Source organism: Heterodontus francisci, chromosome 5, assembly GCF_036365525.1.
Source record: "Heterodontus francisci isolate sHetFra1 chromosome 5, sHetFra1.hap1, whole genome shotgun sequence".
Taxonomy (NCBI): Eukaryota; Metazoa; Chordata; class Chondrichthyes; order Heterodontiformes; family Heterodontidae; genus Heterodontus; species Heterodontus francisci.
The window spans coordinates 198,870,345-198,888,430 of NC_090375.1; the positions used below are offsets into that span (position 1 = coordinate 198,870,345).

General features: G+C 47.6%; 1 protein-coding gene across 2 annotated transcripts in view; it reads left to right on the top strand.

The window, feature by feature from the left end:
* Positions 1-2,446: 2,446 nt before the first annotated feature.
* nt5c3a (5'-nucleotidase, cytosolic IIIA) overlaps positions 2,447-18,086 on the top strand; it is a 28,153-nt gene continuing 12,513 nt past the window's right edge. The window contains exons 1-2 of one of the 2 annotated variants that reach the window (XM_068032609.1): positions 2,447-2,617; positions 16,983-17,081. In XM_068032609.1, the coding sequence (XP_067888710.1) occupies positions 2,480-2,617; positions 16,983-17,081 (237 nt within the window). In that variant the 5' untranslated portion in view covers positions 2,447-2,479. Of the gene's footprint in view, positions 2,618-7,092; positions 7,165-16,982; positions 17,082-18,086 lie in introns of those variants that run through there. The other variant, XM_068032610.1, reaches the window with a different exon arrangement.

Below are 18,086 nucleotides of genomic sequence, written 5' to 3' on the forward strand. Positions count from 1 at the left end.
CTCCTTCCCCGCCCCCCACCCGCCCCCCCTTCACCCAATCTCTCCAGCAATTTCCCTGCCCGATCTCTCTGGCCATTCCTCTGCTGCCCGATCTCTCCGGCCATTGTGTGCTGCCACGTGTTCACGTTGCCTTTGTGTGATTATTTGAGCAGCGCCATCTTTAGCCCTGACCAGCTACCTGAGATCGCAGACTGTGACGTTTTAGTTGAACGGACTGCATTTGCGCATGTGCCGCTGCAGCGTCACCTAGTGGTTGCGTTGCCAGCAAATGCAGCTATATTTTTAAGGCAGAGGTAAATCTTGTTCTTCTTCTTTGGCCTCCTTGTCTCGAGCGACAATGGGTAAGCGCCTGGAGGTGGTCAGTGGTTTGTGGAGCAACGCCTGGAGTGGCTATAAAGGCCAATTCTACAGTGACAGACTCTTCCACAGGTGCGACAGATACAATTGGTTGTCGGGACTGTTACACAGTTGGCTTGCTCCTTGCACTTCTGTCTTTTTTCCTGCCAACTGCTAAGTCTCTTTGACTCGCCACACTTTAGGCCCGTCTTTATGGCTGCCCGCCAGCTCTGGCGATCACTGGCAACTGACTCCCACAACTTGTGGTCAATGTCACAGGACTTCATGTCGCTATTGCAAACGTCTTTAAAGCGGAGACATGGACGGCCGGTGACGAGCTCACTGTACAATGCGTCCTTGGGGATCCTGCCAGCTTCCATGCAGCTCACATGGCCAAGCCATCTCAAGCGCCGCTGGCTCAGTAGGGTGTATATGCTGGGGATGTTGGCCGCCTCGAGGACTTCTGCATTGGAGATACAGTTCTGCCACATGATCCCATGGATTCTCCGGAGGCAGCAGAGATGGAATGAGTTGAGATGTCGCTATTGGCTGACACACGTTGTCCAGGCCTCACTGCCGTAGAGCAAGGTACTGAGGACACAGGCTTGAAATACTCGGACTTTTGTGTTCCGTGTCAGTGCGCCATTTTCCCACACCCTCTTGGTCAGTCTGGACATAGCAGCAGACGCCTTTCCCATGCGCTTGTTGATTTCTGCATCGAGAGACAGGTTACTAGGTGGGTGAACTCTTGAACCAGTTCCAGAGCGTGGTCGCCAATATTGATGGATGGAGCATTTCTGACGTCCTGTCCCATGATGTTCATTTTCTTGAGGCTGATGGTTAGGCCAAATTCGTTGCAGGCAGCTGCAATCCTGTCGATGAGTCTCTGCAGACACTCTTCCGTGTGGGATGTTAATGCAGCATCGTCAGCAAAGAGGAGTTCCCTGATGAGGACTTTCCGTACTTTGGACTTCGCTCTTAGACGGGCAAGGTTGAACAACCTGCCATCTGATTTTGTGTGGAGGAAAATTCCTTATTCTGAAGATTTGAACGCATGTGAGAGCAGCAGTGAGAAGAAGATCCCAAACAGTGCAGGTGCGAGAACACAGCCCTGTTTCACACCACTCAGGATAGGAAAGGGGTCTGATAAGGCCCCATAAGGATATGCTGAATTGTGCCTTTCATATTGTCATGGAATGAGGTGATGATACTTAGTACAGGTCAAAGGCTTTGGTGAGATCTATGAAAGCAAAGTAGAGGTGCATCTGTTGTTCGCAGCATTTCTCCTGTAGCTGGCGAAGGGAGAACAGCATATCAATGGTGGATGTCTCTGCTCGAAAGCCGCACTGTGCCTCAGGGTAGACACGCTCAGCCTGCTTCTGGAGCCTGTTTAAAATAACTCGAGCAAAGACTTTCCCCACTATGCTGAGCAGGGAGATTCCATGGTAGTTGTTGCAGTCACCGCGGTCACCCTTGTTCTTATACAGGGTGATGATATTGGAATCGCGCATGTCCTGTGCTACTGCTCCCTCATCCCAGCACAGGCAAAGCAGTTCATGGAGTGCTGAGAGTATAGCAGGCTTGGCACACTTGATTATTTCAGGGGTAATGCTGTCCTTTCCACGGGCATTTCCACTGGCTAGAGAATCAATGGCATCACTGAGTTCCGAATTTGTTGGCTGTTCGTCCAGTTTATCCATGACTGATAAATAGATCCTTGATAAGTGAGGAGGTGAAAGGTTATCAGTAGGTGGTCATGTGGCGTATTAAGTTCAGCCATGAGCTTACTGAATGGCGGAACAGGCTCGAGGGGCCTCCTTCTGCTCCTAATTCGTATGTTGGTATGTTGATGTAACATTTGCTTGTCAAGTGGAGCTTTTTCTCCCGCGAAGAATATTTACCCTTTGAGTTGTTGCTGTTAAGGTTAGCACCACAGCAGTCCACGAAGAGGAAACCTGATGCAGTCAATGCACTGCAGCTTACTTTTTTTTGAACACGGCTGTCACAATCTGCTTCTGGACTCTTGCTGTGCAATCCATGCTGACGTTACGCGAACCCAAAGCGGACACTTGCAACAGCTTTGGGCCCGCGCATGCGCGGAACGCGCATCGTCACCGCGCATGCGCCTCGCCGTACCGGCAGGATGGACCGGGTGGCGGTGGTGAAGTTCGGTGCATTGGCCGGGGTTGGGGTGTGTGCGCTGTTCGGAGGCGCCGTGTTAGCGCAGTACATCTTCACCATGAAGAAAAAAGCGGGCCGCAAGACCAAGATCATCGAGATGGTGAGTGAGCGTGGGGTCGGGCTAAGGGGGCCGGGCTGTGGCTTCCGGCCGCTGCCCAAGTCACAAAGGTGCAGAAACTGATGGCCCGCCGTCACGGGCAGGGCAGGGCCGGGCCGGGCCGGGCAGGGCAGGGCCGGGGGCGGTAACCGCCTCACAAAGGCCGCAACCCGGCCCCGCACAGATGCTACAAGACAGGAGGGCGTTTCCTGGCAGAGGTCAGGCTTCAGTCGGGATGAGGCAGGTGAGAGTCGGGGGGGCATGGGGGCATTCACCTGAGGAATTGGGGGGGGGGGGGGGGTGTGAGAGAGGGGGCGGGTCAAGGGTCTCCCCCCGCAGGAAAGACTGAGTGTCCAGCTCGCTCCTCCTACCCCTCTTCCTTCTCCCCACCCACCCCCTCTCCCCCACCCACCCCCTCTCCCCCACCCACCCCCTCTCCCCCACCCACCCCCTCTCCCCCACCCCCCCCTCTCCCCCACCCCCCCTCCCCCCCCCCCCTCCCCCACCCCCCCCCTCCCCCACCCCCCCCCCTCCCCCACCCCCCCCCACCCCCCTCCCCCCCCCCACCCCCCCCTCCCCCCCCCCCCCCCCCTCCCCCACCCCCCCTCCCCCCACCCCCCCTCTCCCCCACCCCCCCTCTCCCCCACTCCCCCTCTCCCCCCTCCCCCCACTCCCCCCTCCCCCCCTCACCCCCCTCTCCCCCCACCCCCCTCCCCCCACACCCCCCCCACACCCCCTCTCCCCCACACCCCCCTCTCCCCCCACCCCCCACTCTCCCCCCTCCCCCACTCTCCCCCTCCCCCACTCCCCCCTCCCCCACTCTCACCCCACTCTCCCCCTCCCCCACTCTCCCCTCCCCCACTCTCTCCCCTCCCCCACTCTCTCCCTCCCCCACTCTCCCCTCCCCACTCTCCCCTCCCCCACTCTCTCCCCTCCCCACCTCTCCCCTCCCCACTCTCTCCCCTCCCCCACTCTCTCCCCTCCCCCACTCTCTCCCTCCCCCACTCTCTCCCCTCCCCCACTCTCTCCCCTCCCCCACTCTCTCCCCTCCCCCACTCTCTCCCCTCCCCCACTCTCTCCCCTCCCCCACTCTCTCCCCTCCCCCACTCTCTCCCCTCCCCCACTCTCTCCCCTCCCCCACTCTCTCCCCTCCCCCACTCTCTCCCCTCCCCCACTCTCTCCCCTCCCCCACTCTCTCCCCTCCCCCACTCTCTCCCCTCCCCCACTCTCTCCCCTCCCCCACTCTCTCCCCTCCCCCACTCTCTCCCCTCCCCCACTCTCTCCCCTCCCCCACTCTCTCCCCTCCCCCACTCTCTCCCCTCCCCCACTCTCTCCCCTCCCCCACTCTCTCCCCTCCCCCACTCTCTCCCCTCCCCCACTCTCTCCCCTCCCCCACTCTCTCCCCTCCCCACTCTCTCCCCTCCCCCACTCTCTCCCCTCCCCCACTCTCTCCCCTCCCCCACTCTCTCCCCTCCCCCACTCTCTCCCCTCCCCCACTCTCTCCCCTCCCCCACTCTCTCCCCTCCCCCACTCTCTCCCCTCCCCCACTCTCTCCCCTCCCCCACTCTCTCCCCTCCCCCACTCTCTCCCCTCCCCCACTCTCTCCCCTCCCCCACTCTCTCCCCTCCCCCACTCTCTCCCCTCCCCCACTCTCTCCCCTCCCCCACTCTCTCCCCTCCCCCACTCTCTCCCCTCCCCCACTCTCTCCCTCCCCCACTCTCTCCCCCTCCCCCACTCTCTCCCCTCCCCCACTCTCTCCCCTCCCCCACTCTCTCCCCTCCCCCACTCTCTCCCCTCCCCCACTCTCTCCCCTCCCCCACTCTCTCCCCTCCCCCACTCTCTCCCCTCCCCCACTCTCTCCCCTCCCCCACTCTCTCCCCTCCCCCACTCTCTCCCTCCCCCACTCTCTCCCCACCCCCCCCTCTCCCCACCCCCCCCTCTCCCCCACCCCCCCCTCTCTCCCCACCCCCCCCTCTCTCCCCACCCCCCCCTCTCCCCCACCCCCCCTCTCCCCCACCCCCCCCTCTCCCCCACCCCCCCTCTCCCCACCCCCCCCTCTCCCCCACCCCCCCCTCTCCCCCACCCCCCCCTCTCCCCCACCCCCCCTCTCCCCCACCCCCCCTCTCCCCACCCCCCCCTCTCCCCCACCCCCCCTCTCCCCCACCCCCCCCTCTCCCCCACCCCCCCCTCTCCCCCACCCCCCCCTCTCCCCCACCCCCCCCTCTCCCCCACCCCCCCCTCTCCCCCACCCCCCCTCTCCCCCACCCCCCCCCTCTCCCCCACCCCCCCCTCTCCCCCACCCCCCCCTCTCCCCCACCCCCCCCTCTCCCCCACCCCCCCCTCTCCCCCACCCCCCCCCCTCCTCTCCCCCACCCCCCCCTCTCCTCTCCCCCACCCCCCCCTCTCCTCTCCCCCACCCCCCCCTCTCCTCTCCCCCACCCCCGCCCCCCCCTCCCTCTCCCCCGCCTACCTCACTTGACCCATCTACTGTCTAAATTGTCAGACTGCTTGCCTGGTGTCCAGTACTGGCTGAGCAGAAATGTCTTCCAATTAAATGTTCAGAAGACTGAAGCCATTGTCTTTGATCCCTGCCAGAAATGCCATTCCTCTCCCTGGCAGCTGTCTGAGGCTGCAACCTTGGCCCCGAGATGAGCTTCCGGCCACACATCGTGCCATCACTAAGAATGCCTGATTTCACCTCCACAACATCACCCAACTGTGCTCCTGCCTCAGCTAATCTGCTGTGGAAACCCTCATCCATGCCATTGTTGCTCTAGCTTTGACTATCAAAATGTTCTCGTGCCCTTCCTTACATCTTCCACCCTTCAAAAACATGAGCTCATTCAAACTCTGCTTCCCATATCTTAACTCTGTCACATTCACCCTTAACCCCTGTGCTCGCTGACCTACATTAGCTCCCAGTCTGTCAACACCTTGATCTTATAATTCTCATCTTTGTTTTCAATTCTCCTCTATCTTTAACTTTGTCCAGCCCTACAACCCTGTCGTGCATCGTCGGCTTTAATTACCCCACCAACATGTTGCCATGCTTGCAGCTGCCTAGCATGGCCACATGTTGGTGGGGTAATTAAAGCGGCCCCTTATTTTTAAGCAATGACCCCCTAGTTCTAGATTCTCCCACAAGAGTTCTTTCCCACGGCCAAGGCCACAGTCAGATCTGCTGGGGAACCCTATCCTTTGTTAACCTTGTACATCCCTTTATCTTCCAGCAGTTGGCTTTAATATGCCCTGTTTTGCTGCAATGGGAGCACACAGGTCTGTGGTATACATTCTTGCCCTCTGCATTTTCTTTGATTACTGGTGGAGGGCTTCTTGTGGTGCTCACCTTTTCCGTGTCGCTAATACTCCATCTTTTATCACTTTCTGCCCTTTCCGAACCTCGGAATTATCATGAAAAGCTTTTCATATCTATATATGTATATATTCACATCTCTGCACACAACTAAAACATTGTGCATGCTCAGAAGAGGTGACTTACTATGAAGCACAGGGCACCTGGGTCTCTGCCGTATGGGAACATGAGTGGACATCGCAGTGACTCTCCTCAGTGTTGGTGAGCCCTCTCTGGTCTCCTTCCATTCCTTTCATGTTGCCATGCTCTTTCTCCTGAATTGCCGTTCACTTCAAATCGCTAGAAAATGTACCAACTCCATGGGAAGGGGGCATATCCCCAAACATCCCTAAAATTACATCATAAGAGGGCATTTCCTAATGGCGATGCAATAAAAATGCACATTTTTGTCCTTCAGGTTCCTTCCCCCCATAGCACAACGGATTGAACATTAGCAGCTTAAGTCATGACAAGTTCATGTTCCACTGCACGCCCATGATAACTACTATTTATATGTCATATCTGAGGCAGTTGGGTTTCAGTTTTCACAGAAAGCAGTCTGAGTTGAGTAACTTATTTTCAAATCCTGCAATCCAATCTGATGAAGGAATTGGAAGCCCTGGTCTTGGTTGCATCTTTAATGAGGGTTATTTTTCCATTAAACTGATAACTCAAAAGGCCAAGTACATGTGTGCTGTTAATCAATTTTTCAGCATTCTTATGTTGGCATGTATGATGCAATTCTGGAGTAATCATTTAACAAAAAACACCACCACAGTTGTGACATTTACCTACATATTTATGCTCAGCTTGGGTTTTGAAATAGACAGAGTGGGGTTCTAGGACATTCCAGACCACTAAGTCTGGGTGCTACCAATCCGAGCGCAGAGAACAGTAACTGTGCCTTGTTGGGACATGTATTGATGCCCCTCAAGCATGAACATGAGGCATGTCCTGAGATAACGCAATGTTGTGGAATGAGCGCTGTGAATTGTAACTACTGAGGAAATGCATATTAAATTAATGTCTCAAATATTTTGTATCTTTTTAGTGCATATTAGTTTCAATTTATATTTTAGATTGACACTTTGCAAGGATACATACACGACGTAGCCTTTCATAAGAGTGCAAATGCCAATCAACAGTCACGTCCGGTGCCATGTCTGGTTCAAAGGATTAGTTCCATGTTTCTGTTAAGGTATAATATTTGGTACCAGTATCAATTCCAACTGTTTCACTTTTGTCAATTTCTGTTTTTATTCTCATCTGAAAATGTACAATGTTTTAATGAAAAAAATTAGCAATTATGCAAACTTAGCAAAAGGACAGCAGTAGTGGAAGCAACTGTCCTAGTGCAATAGAAGCTTTGAATTAATCATTTCAATCATGTGGCAGTGAAAATGGGAAATAAATGTTGTGTAATTTTGAAAGGTTACTTCACTAGTCAATTCTGAAAAACAACCAAGAAGTTTGCAATAGCACTACAGAAAGTAACTTAAAAAATTTCATTCTTGGAATGTGGGTGTCACTGGCAAGGCTGACATTTATTCCCCATCCCTAGTTGCCCTTAAGGTGGTGGTGAGATGCCTTCTTGAACCGTTGCAGTCCATGTGGTGAAGGTACACAGCACTGTTAGGGAGGGGGTCCAGGGATCTTGAGCTGTGACAATGAAGGAATGATAGGTGGGGGGGTAGTTGGCAGTGGCATAGTGGTATTGTCACTTGTCTAATAACCCAGACACCCAGGGTATAGCTCTGGGAACATGGGTTCGAATCCCACCATGGCAGATGGTGCAATTTGCATTCAATTAATTAAAAAAAATTGGAATTAAAAGCTAGTCCAGTGATGACCATGAAACCATTGTCGATTATCGTAAAAACCCATCTGGTTCACTAATGTCCTTTAGCAAAGGAAATCTGCTGTCCTTACCTGCTCTGGCCTACATGTGACACCAGACCTACAGCAATGTGGTTGACTCTTAAATGCCCTCTGAAATAGCCTCACAAGCCACGCAGTTGTATCAAACCACGACAAAGTCGATAAGGAATGAAACTGGACAGACCACCTGGCATCAACCTATGCACCGGAAACGACAACGGCAAACCCAGCCCTGTCGACCCTGCAAAGTCCTCCTTACTAACATCTGGGGTCTTGCACCAAAGTTGGGAGAGCTGTCCCACAGACTAGTCAAGCAACAGCCTGACATTGTCATACTCACGGAATCATACCTGACAATGTCCCAGATACCGCCATCACCATCACAGCTATGTCCTGTCCCACCAGGAGGACAGACCCAGCAGAGGTGACGGATGTTAGGGATGGGGAATAAATGTCGGCCTTGCCAACGACGCCCACATTCCGAGAATAACATTTTTTTATGGTTACTTTCTGTAGTGCTATTGTAAACTTCTTGAAGTTGTTTTTCAGAATTGACTAGTGAAGTAACCTTTCAAAATTACACAACATTTATTTCCCATTTTCACTGACATTGCCAGAGGTGGCGGCACAGTGGTATACAGTTGGGAGGGAGTTGCCCTGGGAGTCCTCAACATCGCTGCCGGACCCCATGAAGTCTCATGACATCAGGTCAAACGTGGACAAGGAAACCTCCTGCTGATTACCAACTAATGCGCACCCTCAGCTGATGAATCAGTACTCCTCCATGTTGAACACTACTTGGCGGAAGCGCTGAGGGTGGCAAGGGCGCAAAATGTATTCTGTGTGGGGGACTTTAATGTCCATCACCAAGAGTGGCTCGGTAGCACCATGACTGACCAAGCAGGCCATGTCTGAAAGGACATAGCTCCTAGACTGGGTCTGCAGCAGGTGGTGAGGGAAAAACATACTTGACCTTGTCGCAGATGCATCTGTTTGAGAATATTGGTAGGAATAACCACTGCACAGTCCTTGTGGAGACAAAGTCTGGTCTTCACATTGAGGATACCTTCCATCATGTTGTGTGGCACTACCACTGTGCTAACTGGGATAGATTTAGAACAGATCTAGCAATGCAAAACTGGGTATCCATGAGGCGCTGTGGGCCATCAGCAGCAGCAGAACTGTACTCAACCACAGTATGTCTCCTCATGGACCGGCACATCCACCACTCTACCATTACCATCAACCCTAGTTCAGTGAAGTGTGCAGGAGGGCATGCCAGGAGCAGCACCAGGCATACCTCAAAATGGGGTGTCAACCTGGTGAAGCTACAACACAGGACTACTTGTGTGCCAACAGCATAAGCAGCATGCAATAGGCAGCTCAGCAATCCCACAACCAATGGATCAGATCTAAGCTCTGCAGTCCTGCCACATCCAGTCATGAATGGTGGTGGACAATTAAACAACTAACAGTGGAGGTGGCTCTACATGTATCCCCATCCTCAATGATGGGGAGCCCAGAACATCAGTGCAAAAGGTAAGGCTGAAGTATTTGCAACAATTTTCAGCCAGAAGTGCCGAGTGAATGACCTATCTCTGCCTCCTCCTGAAGGCCCCAGCATCATAGTTGTCAGTTTTCAGCCAATTTGATTCACTGCACGTGATATCAAGAAACAACTGAAGGCACTGGATGCTGCAAACATTCTGGCAACAATACTGAAGACTTGTGCTCCAGAACTTGCCGCACCCCAAGCCAAGCTGTTCTAGTACAGCTGCAAAACTGGCATTTACCTGACAGTGTGCAAAATTGCCCAGTTATGTCCTATGCACAAAGCAAGACAGATCCAACCTGGCCAATTACAGCCCCATCAACCTACTCTCAATCATCAGTAAAGTGATGGGAGGTGTCCTCAACAGTGCCATCAAGCAGCACTTGCTTAGCAATAACCTGCTCAGTGATGCTCAGTTTGGGTTCCGCCAGGGCCACTCAGCTCCTGACCTCATTACAGCCTTGGTCCAAACATGGACAAAACAGTTGAATTCCAGAGCTGAGAGTGACTGCCCTTGACATCAAGGCAACATTTGACCGTGTATGGCATCAAGGAACCCTAGCAAAACTGGAGTCAGTGGGAATTGCAAAAACTCTCCGCTGGTTGGAGTCATACCTAGCACAAACGAAGATGGTTGTAGTTATCGGCGGTCAACCATCTGAGATGCAGGAGTTCCTCAGGGGAGTGTCCTATGCCTGGCCATCTTCAGCTGCTTCATTAATGACCTTCCTTCAATCATAAGTTCAGAAGTGGGGATGTTTGCTGATAATTGCACAATGTTCACCATTCGCAACTCCTCAGATACTGAAGCAGCCCATGTCCATATGCAGTAAGACATAGACAATATCCAGGCTAGGGCTAATGTGGCAAGTAACATTTGCACTACACAAGTGCCAGGCAATGACTATCTCAAAAGAGAGAGAATCTAATTGACAAGAAAGTGAACTGGAGTCACCATATAAATACCGTGGCTACAAGCAGGTCAGAGGCTAGGAATTCTGCGGCGAGTAACTCACGTCCTGACTGCCCAGAGCTTGTCCACCATCTACAGGGCAGAAGTAGGAGTATGATGGAATACTATCCACTTACCTGGCTGGGTGCTGCTCCAACAACAATCGAAGCTCGACACCATCCAGGACAAAGCAGCCCGCTTGATTGGCACTCCCTCCACCACCGACACACTGTGACAGCAGTGTGTACCAGCACTGCAGCAACGCTCCAAGACTCCTTTTACAGCACCTTCCAAACCCGCGACCTCTACCACCTAGAAGGACAAGGGCAGCAGATGTGTGGGAACATCACCACCTGCAAGTTTTCCTCCAAGCCACACACCATCCTGACTTGGAACTATTATCACCATTATACACTGTTGCTGGGTCAAAATCCTGGAACTCCCTTCCTAACAGCACTTTGGGTGTATCTACCCCACATGGACTACAGCTGTTCAAGAAGGCAGTTCACCACCACCTTCTCAAGGATAATTAGGGAGGGACAATAAATGCTGCCCTAGCCAGCGATGCCCACATCCCATGAACAAATAAAGTGTCCAACTTGGGTTGATGCATGATTTTCTCAATCTGCATTTATTGTTTGGTCTGTTGTACCCATTCTAACGATCAAGATCACGCATTGCAGCCAAAAAAATGCATCAACTGCAACTTGTCTATTTAGTTATTTCAATTTGTGGAGAATTGGATGTCAGCAGTGGGTAGTACTTTTGCCCGAGTCGGAAACCTATGTGTTCAAGTCCCACTCTGGTGTATTACTGGAGTGCTGCACTGTCAGATTTGCCATCTTTCAGTTGAGATGTTAAACTGAGGCCCTGTGTACCCACTCGGGTGAAAGATCCCATTCCATTATCGGAAGAAGAGCAGGAGAGTTCTTCTCAGTGTCCCGGCTAATATTTATCCCTCAGTCAACTTCACAAAAACAGATTTTATGGTCATTTATCTTACGACTGTTTGTGGGACCTTGCTGCATGGAAATTGCCTGTGAAGCATTTTGGTATGTCCTGAGGTCATGAAAGGTGCTATATAAATGCAAATTTGAGCTGGCCTCGCCTCCCTCGGTGTGCCTATTCTGTGAGAATGAAATGTTCAGTCTGGGTGTGCTGCATTTCCTGATCAGGGTGGGCATGGAGTTAGTGAAACAAGCTGCAGCTTCGAGCCAAATTAGTTTTTTTTTTCCCTGAAACAAATTTTAAATTAAAATTTTTATTGCTGTATACATTTTAAAGAATAATTTATACTTTTAAAATAATAGATGGGTGTTGCTTTTAGAGCATAGGTGTTGTAATTCGAAGGGTTTTAAGTTTTGGCCTTTGCACCACCTGTGTTGTTCTGTAGGTCCTGCCTATTATGACATTGAGTATTCCTTGCCTCTGATGGGTTTTACAATGTGAGCGTTTGCCAGAGTCCTAACAGCGAAGTACTTCAGAGCCGTTCGCTATTTTGTAGGAATAGCTTACCAAGATATCGGCTGTTAATCTTCAACTGATATGAAAAAGACAGCATTGCAGCCTTTACACAACAGTTGATATAACCAATATTGTAGATTGAATTCTTAACCATGCTGTTGTTTAAGAATTCCAATTTAATGGAACTTCTCTTGTACGTTTCAAAAAAAAAAGGGAATTTTAGAAATCACCCAAAAACTAGAAATAAAATTTGTCATTGGAATTTTTAAGCTGGACTTTGAAACATTTATGTTCTCAATATCTTAAACACCGATATGAAAGTTTGGATTTGTATTATCAGAATTAATTAATTACTTTGCAGCATTGAGTTAATTTTTATGATTGCATTTAAAATGAGCAGAATTGCTACCTCAGCAACATGGAATAAAATGCTCAACACAAAATGATGGAATCTTTTGAAATATTCCAACCTTGGAAGAATAACTTGACTGAGGGAGAGAGAGAGGCAGGAAAAACAAAGCAAACTTTCTTCTAGTTCCATGTAAAATGCAACTGGTGGTGATCTATTGATTGTACAGGCTACAGTGTGTTTTCAGTTGCTTTGCTTTGTGCTGTTTATATCCTTCCAGTTTATGTAATACTTCCACATTCAACAAAACATGTTTTGTGTATGTAGAATGTTTTGGATTTTGCCTACCCCATTTAACTCAGCTTTATGCACCCTAATAGGTCACAAGTTTTATTCAGACACAAGCTGAAAAACAGAAGCCCTTACTGGTTTGTTAACAAGTCCTTCTGTTTGTGGTATTGGCACTGCATTTAAGCGATTGGTTTGCTATTTTGGGCTGTGCCTTTATATAAGGGCTTTGTTGATCAACAAAATCTTTCTGCAGATTGCAGCAAGGACGGCTTAATGGAAACCTTTGCTCAACTTGTGTTGCAAACCATCTGCAGGTACACGTGCTATTGCGCACAATTGTAAGAGATTTCTGCAATTTGAGCTCAGATCTGCAAGGTTTTTTAAAAATATAGTTTAATTGGTTATTTCTCTATTAGCTGTTGTATGCAAGTACTGTGGCTCTGGATGTTGCTGGGCACCACTGTCGTGACTGCAGGACGAAGTCAAGGGTTAATGAGCGACTGTGCTGCATTACTCACACAGGTATCTACTGAACAAAGCAAAGTCCATATTCACCCTCCACGGAAGCCTGTGGCTAGGTGCAGCAGTACTTCAGTAATTGTTAACTACCCTTTTTGTAGTACATGTGAGAGAAAATGGTGTAAAGTCAATTTTCTACAACAGTGTGTACATTATCTTTTTGTGAGTGCTTTCTTGTACTGGCCCTGAGTAGACAAACATCCATAATTACCAAAGCAGCTGAATGGTGTAGAGATTACAAATGATCCCTGTGCTAGACACTGCCTTTGGCTTCTCCCCCAGAGCACAGACGATGGATAAACACAGTTTGCAGATGTTAAAGGTATGCTTTTCTGGAAATTTCAGCTTGAATCACTTAAATAAGAAATGCAGCCAGTAATATTCAGCCTTGAGTGCTATATTTACATGCCGAGATAGTTCAATCTGTTGGTTAACTCACTTAGTTGCAAAAAGATAATTTTTAAAAAAATTAGCTAGCTAATTTTTGTGCCATTTTAGGAAAATCTGTAGCCAGGTCCTAAAGCCTGCTGTCAAACTGGCAAGCTGAGGCAAACACTTTTTCTTCAGTGTCTGTGAAATGTATGAAAGCTGCTTTAGAAACACTGGCAGACAGAGATAGGAATTTATAAATTGTGGCAGTTACAAACTTGCGCAGCTGAAGTGTAAGGTTATAGTGGGGATTACTGTTGTAATTACTACTGTTACCCTGAAATAGGTGTATTTTTAGAATGTTTGCAACAAGTATATTATAAACCTGCCTACTTTTCAAAGAAAAAATGAGATGCTGTGTCTGGTAGAAATGAAGCATACATTTGAATATAATATCCTATCCTGTGCTTTCTGGCCAGTATTTCTATCTGCAGACCTTTGGTCTAAATACTGACTCCAGTTCCATTACAGCGGGACTTGGTGTGGGTCTGCTTTTGTCTGGGAGCAGGGATGTATTGGGTGAAGGGAGACCCCTCATCAGAACACAGTGCCAGCAGGCAAGGCTGCAACTGTGTTCCTGTCCTTTCTGTTTTCGGAGTGGGTGGATCCTCTCTGCCCTGTTCACTTTAATTTCGAACCCTATTCCCATGTTTTCCATCGCTCCCACGCTCTCATTTCTTTTCAGATTCCCACTGTCTTAGCTGTTCACATGTCGTATGGCTCTTACCATCTTTTATTTAATATTTCTATTATTTGACTGAGGCAACCTGTTACATGCTTTTGTTTCCCCCCCCTTTTTCTGATCTTTTGCTTACTTTCCTGTTCTGAAGGGCACAACCTTGAAAGATCTGCTGTCTGTTCCCTCTGGAGATTTTGATTTACCAAGTGTTTCTGGCTTTTTCTGTTCCTTTTTGTTTTGTAAAAACTCAGTCTGATGTGTAAATGGGTAGAGTTCCACTAACTTAGGAAGATGATGTGGTTTGATTAAATGCTATTCTGTTTGTACTGTAGGTACCATGGTTAGTAAGTTGATTTAAGATATGAGCTGTGCAGCAGATGACAAAAATGGTGGCTGAAAGCTAGACCAACAGTCAGTACCAAAAAAAACTGATCACTCTTTTAACATTAGCTCCTTTGAATTTGCAAGACTTGGGCCACCACCAGTGAATTGCTTTGTAATATTGAATGCAGACTGAGGTTCTGTGTACAATAAATGGAAAAAGCATATTGTGTGGAATAGGTTAAAGAGGTGGCTTAAACAAAAGAGAACCTTGGAAAATTACTGAAAAACTCAATCTTTCAACCAATTGTGGAAATAGACCTGAATCTGTCACTGAGGTGTTTGAAAACTTAGATGTAATTTTAGTTCAGTTTCTCAATGTTTTGTTATTGTGCATTGCATTCTAATAGAAGGGAAGACTACAATACAAAATAAACTAATAAAAAAAATAATCCAGGTGAAAGTAAACTGGCACACCTTGCAATGCACAAAGTCCTGTCTGGATTTGTCAAATTGTGTTACAGATCCTGAATGACACTCTGTTTTGTGCAACAGTATGCACTAGACATTCAATACAAGTGCTTGGTCTGTGCTTAGAGCATGGTGTAACTATGCTATTACCATCTTCGACCCCCTCACATCTGCCTCAGTAACCCAATAGTTAGCACTGGTAGTTTGTGTTATATATTCTAACTGGATTGCAATTATCCAGTATCTATAATTAATGGAAATATTTCCCAAACTGCGGTAAAGAATGTTTCATAGAAGCACAGCTTGTTATGCTAGTTTCTCCCAGTTAGTATAGCTATGGTTAATGGGTTTCTGAAAATCTAAGGTCATGAATGAGATTAGTTGTTTGAAACCAAAGTATGGAAACACTTTCCATCAGTAGAAAATAAATGAGTAGTGGGTGTTTCGCCAAGTACATTTTTTAAGCACATCTGTATCAAACATTCGGGTTAGGGAGTGGGTAGTGAATAGTGGGCAATGAGCTCAAATTTGTAACTTAAACCATGTTGTATGGTACTTGTATTTTACATTGTTATCCAGTATTGTATAAGGGGACTGTTAGCATCTTTCCCTACACACTTGTGTGATACCTGCAAATTCAATGCCAACCTGAATATTAACAAACCAGTTTGCATTCTTGTAGTGCCTTATTCCCCCTCTCCAGCATCTCTAAAGGACTTGACTTTTTTTATAATTTGTTCATGGGACGTAAGTATCGCTGGCAAAGCCAATATTTGTTGCCCATCTATAATGAATTATTTTGAAGTGTAGTTATTGGTATGTAGACGCAAACTGTGATGTTCCAAAGCAGCAGTAAGATTGAGCTAATTGGGGCTTTTTTGATGGTTCAGAGAGCAATGTTGGTAAGGACATAGGGAGCACTTGCTGCTCTTCAAACAGTACCGAGGATCTTAACACATTGAACAGCAGAAGAAGGGCCATCAATTTATTGTCTCATAGAAAAGAAGGCATTTTGACAATGTAACACTTTCAGTACTGCACTGAAGTGTCAGCCTAGATTTTGTGTTCAAGTCCTCGAGTGGAGATTGAACCCATGATTATCTGACTCAGGCAAGCTGAAGCAAGTTGGCTCCCTGCAGTCTGGTATTAAATATCAAGTTCTTCCCTGTAGTTCATACAGACTAATTTTAGCAGAGCATCTGGTGACAGGAAAGTGTGAACACACTTAGGAACTCGAAACAGTTGGTGTCCTGAACTTAGTACAAACACACTATGGTAGGGAGTTGTAACGTGGCCAATGTAAGCTACCTGAATGTCAAAAAAGTGTGTCAAACTGTCTCTAAGTTTGGACCTAGTATTATTTTCCTCTTAAGAATGTGGCTTGAGAGGAGATTTAGAGGGTTAATGTATGGTGGCAGGAAATTAAGCTTAATTCCCAGTTTTGCTTTATATAATCAGTTTTAATTCTCTCAGAAATCTTCATTTTAAACCTAGTTTGGGATTACAATACAAACTGCTATTGACTCCAGTAGCTAGCCAGTGGTAAGATTTCCTTGAGATGAATGATATTGCGTCATTTTAATTTGCTGTCTGTTGGTTAGGATCTTTACTTAATAAACTTCATAGGGACTGGAATCAATTTCAGACATGATCACCAACCCCAGTGAATAGTAGTCTTGATGCACATTATTAATTTCAAATAAGATATACCAGTAAATTTCATGAAGATCAGTTAGCTTGCCAAATTTCTGTTTTTCATAAACTGAGTCAGCTATGACTGGTGCTTAACCACTTGAATAGAGATTTATTTTGATCATGCTGCAAAGTGTTACACAGTGACCAGTGTTTATAGTTCTGTGTTCAAGGTGGATATGCTGCAATAATTTAAATCTGCTTCATGAGCTGCATTTCTGAATAACTAATGTTAGCTCCACACTGATAATGCCTCACCTCACTGCTCCTTAACCTTTTATTTTAACAGACATCAGAAGTATTTACTGAGTGGTTTGTGTAAGTTTACTGTGTACGAGAAAGCTTTAAGTAATTTTTGTGTAGGCTAATTTTTGTCGAGTTCCCACAGTACTCATCGTAAATACCCCTCCATCCCACAGATGCCAGAATTCCAGAAGAAAACTGTCCACATTAAGGACCCTGAGAGAGTGGAAGAAATCATATGTGGCCTTATCAAAGGAGGAGCTTCCAAACTTCAGGTAGGCAACATGTATAATGTGGGGTGATGTTGAGGGAGTCTGGGAACAAAGCTGTGAAGTTCAATCTAGCTTTTAAAACTGGAGATATGGTAAATTTTAAAACGGAGGTTTGTTAAATTTGAGTGGTATTTCTCAGATTATTGCACCATTGGAATAGATGTTAGGGACACTGGGAGAGCATCACATCCTACATAAGAGAAGGATTTTGAGCAGCTGGATACCTGGTTGTAGACTTTGACAGGAAAAACCTTCAGGTCATCTGTTGATTTAGCCTTTTCCTGTGTTTGACCTAGTTGCCTTTTGGACTCTTGTCTTGAGTGTCATTTGTACATGATACATAGGAATTATCTGGTCATTATTACATTGCTGTTTGTGAGACTTGCTGTGCCCAAATTGACTGTCCCATTTCCTACATTGCAACAGTAACTACACTTCAGAAGTACTTAATTGGCTGTAAAATGCTTTGAACATGCGTTAGTCACGCAAGATGCTATATAAATGCAAGTCTTTTTTAAATTACTGTACAGAAACAGGCTGTTAGTCCAACCAGTCCTTGTCAGCCTTTAACCCTCCATGCAAGTAAACAGTCTTAATCATATCTCCCCACCCTGCTACCAGATCCGTTCATCCACTATGTTAACTGTAAGGCTTCAAATGCGACTGAGTGAGCTCTGTTGATTGCTTTGGCAGAGTAGAATAAATTGTTTTGCTGTTCTAAATATCTTCTGTAAATGAGTTCGATCAGGTCATGAAACGAGCCTTCAATTATGACACAAAAAAGGCGGCTAAATGATCATTTCCTATTCCTCCATGCGTTGCGTTCTTTAAAAAGCATGTAGCAAATGCAGAAGACTATTTTGCTTTTCTATAATCTACTTGCTGTTATTTGGAGAGATGACAGCCTGTATGAATAGGCTATAACATTTTAACTACTAACTACTTGAAATATGATCACTTGGGTAACTGTAAGCTACCTACCTTCTTCCTTCCTTTAGCAATCAGAAT